The following is a 13,989-nucleotide window of genomic DNA, read 5'->3' as shown; positions in this document are numbered from 1 at the left end:
GCTCTGCATGGGCCACAAGCTTGTGTCCTGAACTTAGAATATCTGGGGGAAGGCAGGGGACAACATGAAATGACGCCCACGGGAGACAGGGAACCAAACAGAACATCTGTTGCCTGAATCAAAATTAACTGCAAAGCCAGTCATTAGCACTGCACATCATCAAAACAGAAGGAGAGATCTGTGTCTATTTATTTTCAAAGTCATCCTGGACTTGGGAAAAAAAAAAATGCTGCCTAATCCCAACACGATTTTTCAATTAGTTTTCCAAGATTCTAAATCTTTTATGTAAATCAACTGGCAAAGGATTAAAACCCAACATTTAAAATAGTGATACTTAATGAGGGACAGCACATACCGTCAAGGGGGCATTTGGAAATACATGTCATCTGAGTTGTGACTTGGGTGGGGGGGGGGGTCACAAAGAGGATGACTCCTTTCCAAGTCAACAAATTTTAGTGACATAGAAGAAAAAGGTGACAGGGAGCATAGTCAGTGTCTTGCAATTACAGACAAGCCTATCATTTGTGGGATTATTGGGTTTCTGAGGGGCAGCCCATGGCAGACTGAGGACAATACAGCACTTGCTGTCCTCCAAGGCTACACTCAGCCGAACACCTGGGAGTTCTGTAGATCTGCCAATCTCATTTCAGGGAAACAGGACTTTCATGTGTTCATGCAAAACATGCTGTCCCTCCTCAAAACAGTACGCTCTGATGAAGTCTACACAGCACATATACTGTGCCTGTATGAAATGGATTTGGAAAGTACATGACTCAGTGAGTTCTTTCTCTCCTTAGCCTGTGAAACTAATTTCTTCCTTGAGGTATTCAGATTTAGGTGAAACAGGGTTAGAGAAGCACAAATAATCCTGCTACATTCAAACCAAGTCAAAAAGTATCAGAAGATCTAAAGGACTAAGTTGATTTAAACTTTTCCTGGCCTGACAAAAAGACAGATGTTTCCAAAAAGAAATTCCCCAAACTGCCAAAGACAGGGGCTGCTGACAGAGCCATACTTACTGAGCTGATTCATATTGCTGGGAGGATCTGATAAGAGTAATGAAGATTTCAGAGATAAAAGTTTCTACTCTGTGGTTCTAAGAATGTCTCAGTTTTGTCCAAGTCACAAACAACCCCTAGGCTTTAACTAACCAGAAACTATGACGTCATCCTCTGTTGGGGTTACTTTAAATGGGCACCTGTATGTCAAGTTTGATGCAAGTGTGTATAGTATTGACAGGATGGCCTACAAGCCCAAAGTAAAGCACTCCTTTCTCTCCTCAGCTAAATGAATGATGTTCTACCTTGCAGATCCATTTTCAATCAATGGATAAGGGTGTTCAATTCTCAGCAGAGCACTGAAGAAGTCTTTTGCAGACAATAATTAGCAGCAATTCACAGAGAAACGAGTCATTTATGCCTTTAATGTTACATGTACAAAATAGTGTATTAGCGACCACTTAAGAGGGTGCTGAAGACAGAGGTGACTGGGCACCAAGAAGTCTGTACACCAAGCAAAGAGGAATTGGAACTCAAGGCAAGAATGAGGACAAGAAAAAAAGAGAATAAGGGCTTTGTTATTTTCTTATTTAGTAAAGGAGACATCATCCAGAAAGATGAAAGCTGACTTAGGTAGAAATGGGGAAGACCGAAAAGTTACCTAAGTGTTTTAATATAACGAAACTTTCTCTCCTTGAGGCTCTCAAGTAGAGAATCGTAAAGTGATATAATTCTAACTATTGTAGTAAATTTCTCAGTTTTTGAGTTTTTAAAGGTTCACTGATATGGCAGAGACTGGGCCAAAAGAAGGTCTTTTCTTCATGAGACCACCATCATAACTCACTGCTTAAAAGGAGTATGAAGGGAAATTGTGCTCCCCTTCCCACCCCACTTAAAAGAAAACCACCTATATATAGAGCCAGAGTAATGTGGTAACTAAAAGGCCTCAACTAAAAAGAGAAGTGAGTCCGTCGTTACCCATGGTTTTCCTAACCCAGCTGCTTGTTGGGAGGAAGCAAATGCTATTGCTTGCTCAACATCAGTTGTGACAGCTGTTGGAGGATCAGGCAGAGGAGGACTCTGGAAAGGGTTAAGAAACTCATCAATAACGGTGCCATGGTTCCACATGAGACACTAATCACATCACAAGGGCTGCAATTGTCACCGATATACTAGTACTAGGTCAAGAAGATAACTACTTTCCAGAACTTCAAAGCATGTATGTAATATACAAAGATCAGTAAGACCACAGAAGAAATAATACACCAACCAGAAAATAACAATGACTCTTTATAAACTTGTATGGGGTCTAAATTATCCCTTGTAATATATATGTGTGTATTCATTCCACAGAGAATTAAGGTGATCCGCCTTCGGGTAACCTGCTGGGGAATTTCTTGAGCTTTTGGCTCCCCTTGAATGGCTGCATCCAACTTGTTTTGTTAGAACTCCCAGCATCACAGCGATGGCAGCTCTCTTAGATTCCCCATACATCCACGACCTATATCATGTCCAACTGTAAACAAGAACAACACACTTAGAAAGGAACCAGGACAATTTCATACCACTGCTTCTCTGGTGAGAGAGGGTTTAATGAAAATGACTCTCTGCGTTGGAAGACATGCATGTACTTGCTCATTTATTCACCGCCTCACTATTTTAGGAGTTAAACATCCAGGTATCCACTCATTTTAGTAATGAGAATGTCTCTAAAAAAGGCTGACATCATAGTATGTAGTGTTTGTTGGACAGTTGTCATATGAAGCTTAAAGGCGGGAAGTTTCTAAACATTAAGGATAGATATAAAAGACAATATTTACTACACAACTTCTCAGGCATCAACAACATGGTGTAACGGGGTCCATAAATCCTCAACTGCCTATCGGTCTATTTTGTTTACATTAAGTTAATTGAAAACATTTAAGAAGTAGCCTTTTTAAAGGCTGTTTTTGTCAACCCACACAAACTGCATGTTGTATTACTTATTTTTGGCTAAGAGCAATTTCAATGAATTACGACATTTTGCTACTAATGGAATAGCCTCCCTAGTTCTTTTTCAGCCCTTCAAAGGAAAGGATTAATCTGAATGAACAACATAGCTGACACCATGAAACACAGGAATTTCCATTACGAAATTACCTATCTGATTAAATGTATAATGGCAATTAATAATGGTGTAGGGATCTTCTGGTGTATTGAAAATTAAAACACAAATAAGCAACAAGTCTATGATAATCAGCCTTTGTGGCTGTATTTACAGCTCAGGCGACTTCAATCACAGAACACCAGGTGCATATTAAAAGTACTTACTAAATCGTCCACATCACCACCTTCTTCAAATACAGCTGCTGTGTCTCCACTTGGTTTGTCTTTGGGGGCCAGAAACTGTAAATAGAAAGTCAGTTATCACACCAAAATGGTATTTTTGCCCCTTTGAAGGAGGGAACAATCTGCTAGCATTGCCACAGGGAAACCTAAGGCAGCCTGCTTAGCAAAGTCTCACTGCAAACCGCCCAAAAGAAACATCATCCTGGCCTAAGTTCCTTTATTTGGTTTTGGGTGAGAGGCCCAGTTTTGAGGTTCAAGTAGTCCATACTAAGTTATCACTAGAAAAAGTGCTCATGAAGAGGGAGGAAATGACATGGCTTGTCAAGACAGTGACTATGTGTAGGGTCCTGTATAAGCATGGTGGACATCTGCTGTTTCCAGTTCTGCTTCCACAGGAAATAAGTTGGCTAGCTAAGGTTAAGAAAATAACCAATCATCCCAAACTAGTATGCTCTTTTGAAAGGAACATGAGAATCAAGTCAAAATTAGAATAATCTCAAGCTGAATGATGAAGAACCAGGGGAAAAAAAAAAAAGATTAGAATAATCTATTCTTAAATTCCACTGTGGACAAAAGCAGTACAAGGGGGACTTCTTATGAGAAATGGATGAGAAAACCGTTCAGCATCACTGTTCAAGATGTGGAGCTTCTGAAAGGCAGATATGTAATAAAACATAATAAAACAAAATAAAAACAGATACATAATAAAAGTCCAGGAAGTGAAGTCTGTGAGGATCTAGGAATGACACTCAGATTTTAAAAGGGTAGTCAGGTGAGTGCCCTTGAAACTTATCTGAACACTCTTTTTCCATCCTGTCCCTCCAAGGGATAGCAGTGGGGAGCCTTTTCCTTCAAGGCATGTGGCAGCTGCCTCTAAGAGCTGGGTTCTAGCAATGCGTATCTATCTAGCAATGCGTATCTATCCTAACACGAGAAGGTGATCTTCTGGTAGCATGCCTGCCTGTAGGAGTGAGTGTTTTAGAGGGGGCAGTGGAAGGTGGGGCACTTCTACTTTTCATTTGGGGGCCAGAAACAGTAAATAGAGTCAGTTATGGTACCACAACTGGCTGGCCCCTAGAGGCATTCTGGCATTCCTCAGGGTGAGAGTGCATGGAGCAGGCATGCGGTAAGCGAACCTTTCAGCCCACTCATGCTCTCCTGTAGTTGCTTCCACCCAAGAGGAAAAAGTATAGTTATACATTCCTCACTCTCTCAACATGAAAAAATGGTAAGAACTGCCATTCTCTACATTCCTGTTATTTTTATGGTACAATGGACACAATCATGACCTCTGAAACCTAAGACCTATAAACTAAAATATGTCTCTTTAAAAAGTCAAACCAAAGTCAACCATGAAATATGAGGCTGCATGCAGCAAGTTTCAGGAAGCAAGAAAGCTCTGGCTGTCCTTCCATTCCTCATATACAAAAACACACACAGGCAACAAAGTGGTAACAATGGAGGTCATGTCTGCCTTAAGGTACAGGGCCTTCGTCAGCACCATGGACATAATTGTTTGTTGACTCAACCACTCTCTTGGACTTTGTTTTCCCTCAGTTAAAACTACCTCACTATTCATTAACTTCTTTTTTGACTGAGCGAATAAGGAATTTATCTTCTTTTAAGGACATTTGTGGATCTTTCCATAGTCCTTTGTTGACCCTAAACTGGGCCATGTGCAAGACTGAGAATCTATGACGTAAGAGACAGAAAATCCCACAATGGGAGCAGACAATCTGTAAGGAAGCTTCTGTTTCATTCATTCTATTTATTCTGGGTGATTATGAATAAAGATATCTGAGAGCCAAATACAGATAAATGAATAAAAAATCTATACATTCACTGGCATATGATTTATGTGTAAAGGTTAAATAAACTGTACTTTATCCTAGATACTGAAATTGGTTTTAATTTGGGGTTTTCTGGGTTATTATCATACTTTTTATGTTGTACCTCTCCTCTCCTACTCATTATCATTAACCCCTGCAGGATTTTTGTGATATCACGACTATATGGCTACAGGATAAGACTTATCCAGTTGAGGCAAGAGAATAAAAAGCAGAGTTGCATCCGGCCATAAATCTCTGTGGGGCCACAAATGACCAGTATCTTCCAAACATCTGAAAAACTCCATGGGCTCAAGGGTTCTGTAGTCCACTACACCTTGTATGACCCCTTGACTTAAGGACTTATTGATGAATCTAGAAAAATCCCTGATGTGTTTTGGTACTCAGCCAAATTTAGAATTTGCGATTCTAAAATCTCAAATTCCCACTCCCTACCAACCTGCAAAGCCCCCTTCACACTGCAATTAAAGAATAAGTTAACATAGGACTGGTGGCACAGTATGACCACGGTAGATATACTTAAGCACAAATGGTACATCTCTGAGACTAGGCCAAATTCCTAGGAAGAAAGGAGCAGCAGCAAAAATTTTCATCAAGTGCTAAGTATCGTCTGCAACTGATTTGCCTGACAGATCTGCTTCACATTTCTGTGTAAGCAAATTATGTTTAAAAGCTGGGCTGCCATCCATTATCCTTCCCAATGCCCCAGGCAAGGTTGATCTCTTCCACATATCACTCCTCATCATCAGTGTTTGTAACTGTAAGTAATTCCAGCCAATGCAGTGACAGGAAAGCAAGATAGAGCAGAGAACTCAATGACTGGCCTGCTTTCTCAATAAAAGCAAGAGATTCCCTGAATCTCTTCTGCAGAAAGGGGTAGGAGTCAACTCTCATCTTTTTTCATGTGTTCCTTCCCTCTGCAACATGCTGAGAAAGTAGAGAACAGATAGAAAGGGCATGTGTGTGACATATTCCTTCTTCCTCAAACCACCATCACTTACCCGGGGTTACCATTAAAGTGCCTCCTTACCTGGAGAACTTTATGAAATGGATAACCTACTACTTTTCAAATATAATCCTGGCCACAAGCAGAGAAATGAAATCAATAACCTCTATATAGAAACTGCCAGTCCTACCTCCCCATAAGACTAAAAAACTATCATCTTGTGCTCAGACCCTTATCAACCCCCAAAGTAAAAACACATGACCTCCACTGGGTTGTTTCCAACACCATCAGGTGATTCCAAAGGATTACTCACAATCTAGATGTGTAAAAAAGCATCAAAAGTCAGTTTGCATGTACTCTGCCTAAAATGACATATATTTGGGTTTCATTAATGCCACTAGTAGCTTAATGGATGCTATAAACACTAATATGGTGCAAGAGGGAAATCCTGTAGCCTAGTGTGGAGAACACAACCCTGTCAGTTTCTCAGGAACCCTAGGCAAGCCACCTGACCTTTTCATAACTAATTTCCCTCAAAAATAAAATGTGAATACTACTACTTACCATACCTATCTTAGGGGTTGTATGAGTCTCAGATAAAATAAAGTATAAAAAAAGTATTTACGGTATTGTAAGTTTTATGTTCTAATTCCTAGGAATACACTTAACATATGTCCACCAAGTGATATATACATACAGATATATATATATATAGATATAGATATATATCTACAGCATCTTTATTCATAAAGCCAAAGGATAAACAAGCAAATGTCCATCATTAGGAGAATGGATGAATAAATTGTGGTAAAACCATAAAAGGGACACTACATAGCTATAATCACATAATTGGTGAAAAAAGGCATGATTCCAATTATATGAAGGTCAAAAACAGGCCAGACGACTCTCAAGTGACAGAAGTCAGAACAGTGGTTCCCTCGAGGGATGGGGCTTCTGACTGGGAAGGTACCAGGGAGCCTTATAGGGTGATGCAAATGTTCTATTATTTTGATCTGGGTGGTGAGCACCCAGGTATATGAATGTGTAAGAATTCATCAAGTTGCACAATTAAGATCTGTGCATTTACTATACACATGTTCTACCTCAATAAAAAATTTAATATCATATCTTAAATGTATCAAGTCTTAAATAAACAATGGGTAACACTGTGATATTTTCATTATTACTTTTCTTGTACTAGCAAACTACACCAGAGAATTAAGGCAGAAAATGAAAGCAGAAAAGAGCAAAGAAAAATGTCATAGGGTCCAACAGGGGCCAGCAGTTTGACAAAAATGCTCTCAAGAAATGATTCTTAACCTTTGTCTTCAACCCTTCACTAAGCTTTGGAGAATTCCTGTGCACTCTCACACACAGAACTGGATGTCCTCTTGACAGAGGGAGCATGGGCACCCTTTCTCTAGGTAGATGTGGTCGGTGGCATTATAAGTTGAAGGCGTGAAGAGTTGGCACCATGGTGTGGTGATAAGATGACTGTAGCAGGCATCTGGGGGTCTGGATTCCAGTCAATTCTGCTGGCCACTAGCTTGCTGTGAGGCACTGAGCCAGAAAACTTTACCTCTCTAGACAGGGGTGTTGGTAAAATGGCCACATTGCTATCTATTAATGTCTGTGATACTAAGGTGGAAAATCCATAAATGTCAACAATAAAGAAGGATAAATTAGGCAGTTACAAGAAAAACAAGTGCTAAAATAACTTTTTCTTTCATAGAGCTTACATCAAATAATTATTTAGACATAGCTCAGCCTCTTGGAATCTGGTAAAAAAATAATAATAATAATGATCCCAATGCCATGGAGATAAATCCTCTTTCTTCACTGCTTTCTCAATAATACTAAAGGATAATGAAGGACTAGTGCAGTGCTAGAACTAGATTCCAGGCCAGTGACTTACTGTGAGCTCTCAGACACACCACTCAACCTCTTCTACCCACTACAGAGCTGGGAGAACTGACAGATGAAGGGCACACAAAGGCTATACAAAGATTCTACCAAACAGCAAATGCTAATGCCATATCTCATCATACAAACTAGAAACAGAAAAAGTGGATGAACTGACAGCTTATAACAATAATAAAAATGAACATTAAAGAATGATAGTATTTATGCCTAGGTTTCAAAATTAAATGAGAGGTACCAGGAAACTTAAAAGAAAGTGACTGTCTAAACTTATGCCATGGAAAAACTTTCTATTTCTGTAGCAGAGCTGACTTCCTTCTATTTCTCAAAGGATCATACAATCCACATATTTCTAGAACACACTGGAGGGTAATAGCTCTTAAGATGTTATACAAATGTAAAGTTGTAATTTAATTTTCACTTAAAATGAACATCCCTGGATAATTACTTCCTTTCAAATGTCAACATTTAATAGCAAGAATTTGACAGCTTACTAACTTTAAATAACTTATGGGAAGTACCTCAAAAGAATTTAAATGGACTGTGAGGATTGTTCTTTAACTTCACTGATTATAGTCAAGTTTCCTTAAATGATTATTTGGGAAGTGACCAAATTGAACATTTGAAGGCAATATAAATGAATATTTCAGTGCATGGTCAAAAGGGATTATACTTCTCTCACTTGGCTAAGAGAAATAGCTAAAGCATGTCTCTTCTATTAAAACCACAAGGAATCAGCTTCCTTGAGCCAGAATCTTCCTCCGCAATTCTCCCCATTATCATCAACATGTATACTCTTTTTTCTACATTTCTCTCCAAAAATCAACAGACGCCATTTAAACGCATTTTCAGGCCAGGAATGGCTGGTATTACATGCCTGTAATCCCAGCACTTTGGGAAGCCAAGGTGGGCAGATCACTTGAGGTCAAGAGTTTGAGAACAGCCTCGCTAACATGGTAAAACCCCGTCTCTACTAAAAATACAAAAATTAGCCAGGTAGGGTGGTGAGCACTTGCAATCCCAGCTACTCGGGAGGCTGAGGCACAACTACTTGAACCGGGGAGGCAGAGGTTGCAGTGAGCCGAGACCATGCCACTACACTCCAGCTTGGGCAACTGAGCGAGACTCTGTCTCTAAATAAATAAATAAAAGCATTTTTAATATAAAAGATCAAGTTTTCACTCTGGAAAACAAAATAAAGGGTTCATGTGATATTAAAGCAGACACAAAAGCATAATCTCACAGTAAGGCACGATATAGTGATGGGGGGTGGGGAGGTACTCACCACTACACTAACAAGAACTGACAGACATAATACAGTGTACACTGAAGGTGAGTCAAAATTACAGGGTCTACTCTATGACTTTCCAGGTTATTCTAACCACCACCTGGTTCTAGGCCCAGAAAGTCATCTGTTGAAATGAAGCAGACAGGGACTACTGTATTTTAGAAATGACTGGTCCAAGATTCCACTTATAAAACTTAATCCACTTGAAAATGAAGGTCTGGTGTGGTGCACAGGAACATGCATTTTAATTCTCTTGCTACCTCCATGAGCTCCAAGTGTAACCTTTACCTTTCTGGGGCTTGGCTTCCCAGAGGTAACAGGGATGGTAGTTCCTGCTCTTGGTAATTCTTAGCAGATAACTGTGAGGATCACAGAGATAATACTGGGCTCTTTGGTTCGGGAATTGAATACAAGTAAAATTCTACTACTCTTATTTTCTACCATTATCTAGATATGATGTATATAGTGCTCTACGTACACACCATACAAAAACAGTTCTTTAGAAGTGAAAGAGTTATATAAATACCTGGCATACATACTACATTGGCTGAAGCACTGATAAAAGTGGGGGGAAAAAAAAGGAAATGGCATTTTCTAGATGTGAAAGAGAGTCTGCTAGGTGAATGTGCAATGTACTTCTTTTGGAGGCTATGAGATAATATATATCCAAGTGCTTAGCACAGAGCTGGTACTCAATACATTTTTGTTGAATTTCCTAACTTCTTATCTGCCATGACAGTGAAGTTCAGTGTTGCTGGTAGTACTGGAAGCATACTCTCTGTGCCTTGACTATCGAAACACTATGCTCTAAAGGAAGAAGAGGCCAGTCAGAGCCAGGCAACCCATGGCTGAAGTAGAAGAGATTCTCTCCACTTGTTTTTTATGATGTTCTCTCTATTCAAAGATGGTGATGTTTTGAGAGTTTTTTTTTTGGAGACTGAGTTTTGCTCTTGTTGCCCAGGCTGGAGTGCAATAGCGTGATCTCAGTTTACCCCAACCTCCGCCTCCCAGGTTCAAGCGATTCTCCCGCTCCAGAACAGTTGTCTTAAACTACAACTGACATCAGTTCTGGTGATACCAGAATTATCTAAGGACACCATCTTATACCTACCCGGTCATTAACTGAAATTTCTTTCTATAGCTTCATCATCAGACATTAAAATTCCTCATGCTTAGGCTCAGTGCCTTTACATTTCAAGGAAGACATCCTATTTGCATTATAGAACAAGCCTTGCACAATTTGCAAGTGCATCATCCGTTTTCAGATTTCTTTCCTGTCTAATACTCTGGGTTAACTTTGGCTAAGATGTGCTGCTGGAAGGAAACACAAGCTTTTTTAGGTCACGGCTCCTCACTTCTTCCAAAAACTCTAATATGTACCCAATTGTCACCTGGATAACAAATTTTCTTAATGTAATAACAACAACAAAAAAATTTTTCCTGATTTACTTGTTTAGCAAAAACTGATAGGTCTTCACACCATGTGACAATTAATATTATGTGTCAACTTGGCTAGGGTATGGTCCCCAGTTGTTTCATCAAACACTACTTTAGATGTTGCTGTGAGGGTATTTTGTAGATGTGATTAACATTTACAATTAGCTGATTTTAAGCAAAGATTACTCTTAATAATATTTGTAGGTCTCATCCAATCAAGTGAAGGCCTTAAGCGCAAAAGCTGAGGTTTCTGCTTCAGGACTGTAACATAGAAATCCTGCCTGAGTTTCCAGCCTGCTAGCTTGGTCCTACAAATTTCAGACTTGCCAACCCTACAATCACACGAGCCAATTTCTTAAATTCAGCTAATAAATCTCTCTCTCTATATATGTGTGTGTGTGTGTGTGTGTGTATGTGCACACACACACACACGCACACATATACGTTCTCTTGGTTCTATTTCTCTGGAGAACCTTGACTGAAACAGCCCAGTTCAAGGAGGAGATATTATCAAACATTGTATACAGTGACAAATAGAAATAAAACCAAACAGTTAAATGGCATACTCAAGCCCATGGTGCTCAGTACTGACTGTGGCAGAGGGTACAGACACCATGGAATCCCTTCTGAGATATAATCACCACCTCACAGTATGCTTTGAAAATTCCAGGATCCTACTCCCTGAAAGTAGGGATGACATCTGTTTTGTTTTGTTTTGTTTTTTTAACAAAAATCTTTTGCTAGGCAAAGTGCTTAATAAAAATTCTTGTATATTTTAATTTCTCTTTCAAACCATACTATGGTTTCTGCCAAAAGCCTTACTTAGTTGAAAATTGAAGATATTTAAATTTTGGCCTGAATTTAGCCTTCTGATTAACATTTCCAGCTTTGCGTCTGTCACTTCCCTAACAGATTCCTATTCACCAGCCCCAGACCAAGCTCTCCCTTAGTGTGTATAGTTATTTTCTGAGTCTCCGTTGTTTCCCTCTGCTCCATTTTAACTGCCTGAGCTTCTAGAGGACAGGGGTGCTGTCTTATCATCCAGCACAGTGCCTAGCGCATTGTAGAAGCTTAGTAACTGAGAGCTGTCAGGTGCCAGCAGGACTACATTAGTCAGTGACTGTAACTGAAACTGAACGTTATGAAGTACATACTTCTGAGCTATTCAACTTAATTCATTAAAATTTCATCACAACCTTGAGGTACAATGAAGGATTACTGAACTAAATAACTACATGTATTTGACTCATGGCTGAATCAGATTCAATACACACCTAACAAGGAGGCCTAGGCCTAACAATGTGTGTGAATAAAAAGTTCATGGGGACTGCACAGGGTCTTTTACTGAAAATACCTGGACGTCCCTTATGCTAGAATACTAGTGTTTCTCTCTTCACTTATAATACAATCACCGGAGGGGTTTTAAAATGCAAACAAACCAGCTGTGCTCAGGACCCATCTCAGACTAACAGAATGTCTAGAGTAATTCTAATTTTTAATCGGTATTAACAACAACAGCAACAAAAAGAGGGAAGGAGGGAAGGAGGGCTCACCAAGTGACTAATGTGTGGCCACGGTGGGAATCACTGTGGATTTCATAGCCTTTACCAGGGCTGAGGCTAAGTTTGTGCACTATGGAGTTCAACAGCATGCTCTAGAGGTACTGAAGCTGGGATTACAGATGAGTTCCAGAAATATAACCACAGCCTACAGGAAACTGAGTAAGATTATAATTTCTCCCATGAGGATGCTGTGATTGAAGCAATTTACATACTGAATACAAAATGAGTACACTCATTTAGTTACCCATAAAATTTAACTTCTTCGAGGGCATCAAGAAAATAAAGTCCACTATAATAATTCAACTGAAGACAAAGAGTTACCCCTCAATACCTTTTTGGCTTCGTCAGCTGTGACAGAACTTCCAGAGGCTTCCTCTTTGGTGATGAGAGTAATTCCATCTAAAAAGTAATTCAGAGTAACATCTAAACACAAAGATACAACCCCAATCCCATTTTCCTTTCCACACCTCCTCCCACCTTTGAGTTGGAGATTTCTCTTTTTTTTTTAATAGAGACAGGGTCCCACTATGTTGCCCAGGCTGGTCTCGAACTCCTAGGCTCAAGTGATCCTCCCAAGGAACAAAAGTAGGTCCTTGAATAATGTTGTTTCATTAAAACATTGATGAGAAAAAAAATGGTTTCATTATGTGTCATTTTGCTTAAAGTCAGAATTTTCAAGAACCTATGGACAATGTTAAGGGAGGACTTACTGTAGCACATAGCAGAAGTTCAATAAATAAATGATAATTAAATGATTGTATGCTTTTGTTCAAACCACCAGGCACCCAATATGGAACTATGCATACATTTTGTCTTGTGGCCATGTTACTGCCTATTGATAGAGTGGCCAGAGGACTAGGGAGGAAGAAAACATGGTCTTCACCAAGGGGCATGTCTATCATTTAGGATAGTTCATCAATTTTAGCTCAGTAAGAGCAAATCAAGGGTAGAAAATCCACTCTTTAGTTTGCTCTTCTTAAGATATTTTCCTCCATCAAATGGCTGATGATACCTGACATACTGTCCGAAAAGCATATGTATTTAACATCTATTTGTACCTATGAATGGCCTTGGCCATCTGTATTCTGTCAGTGGCATATAAGCTATCAGAAAATATGGATTTTGCATATGTCCTGTAAGTTTCTTTTCAGCAAATATACTATAGGCATTCAATAAATACCAAAACCAATCTCCTTCTTTTACTGGGTCAACAGCAGACACAAAAGTGATCTGAGTAAGCACCCTTCACTACCCATTCCAATTCCTTTTGTTCTCCAGTGCAGAAGTGAAAGGGCTGAAAAATTAACTGTCAGAAAAACGGTTACCTGTGTGATGAAGAGTTACCCATTAGAAGGTGGACAGATAGGTATGCAACTCTTTTTATACAGAATTTGCACACAAAGAGAGATTGAAACAAATTTTGCATCTCTAGTATAAGTGAAAAGTTTCTCTGTCTCATAAACATCATCATTTTCATAATATGTATTTTAAACAAGAAATATCTTATACTTGGGTTCTAAAAGAAAATCAGGTCATGTTCTAAAAAAGGTGGGGCAAAGGGCATGAAAAAAAGCAAAGATCAAGCCTAACATTGAAAGAATGTGTGCTGTCTTCTTTCTGAGTTTAATTTGCATTGGTTGCTGTGCAAGTGACGAACTGAATG

The 13,989-nt window shown here is 39.3% G+C and overlaps 1 protein-coding gene across 1 annotated transcript in view; it reads right to left on the bottom strand.

Annotated features, from left to right (window-relative positions):
• Positions 1-1,406: 1,406 nt before the first annotated feature.
• The window catches only part of XRCC5 (X-ray repair complementing defective repair in Chinese hamster cells 5 (double-strand-break rejoining)), a 94,600-nt gene continuing 82,017 nt past the window's right edge, over positions 1,407-13,989 (bottom strand). Inside the window, exons 21-23 of the mRNA XM_011964563.1 lie at positions 12,658-12,725; positions 3,309-3,383; positions 1,407-2,514 (exon numbers count right to left, since the gene is read on the bottom strand). Coding sequence (XP_011819953.1) covers positions 2,500-2,514; positions 3,309-3,383; positions 12,658-12,725 — 158 coding nt within the window. The 3' untranslated portion in view covers positions 1,407-2,499. The remainder of the gene's footprint in view (positions 2,515-3,308; positions 3,384-12,657; positions 12,726-13,989) is intronic.

This window comes from Mandrillus leucophaeus, unplaced genomic scaffold (assembly GCF_000951045.1).
Source record: "Mandrillus leucophaeus isolate KB7577 unplaced genomic scaffold, Mleu.le_1.0 Scaffold70, whole genome shotgun sequence".
Lineage (NCBI taxonomy): Eukaryota > Metazoa > Chordata > Mammalia > Primates > Cercopithecidae > Mandrillus > Mandrillus leucophaeus.
This window is presented reverse-complemented; position numbering and strand designations above follow the sequence as displayed.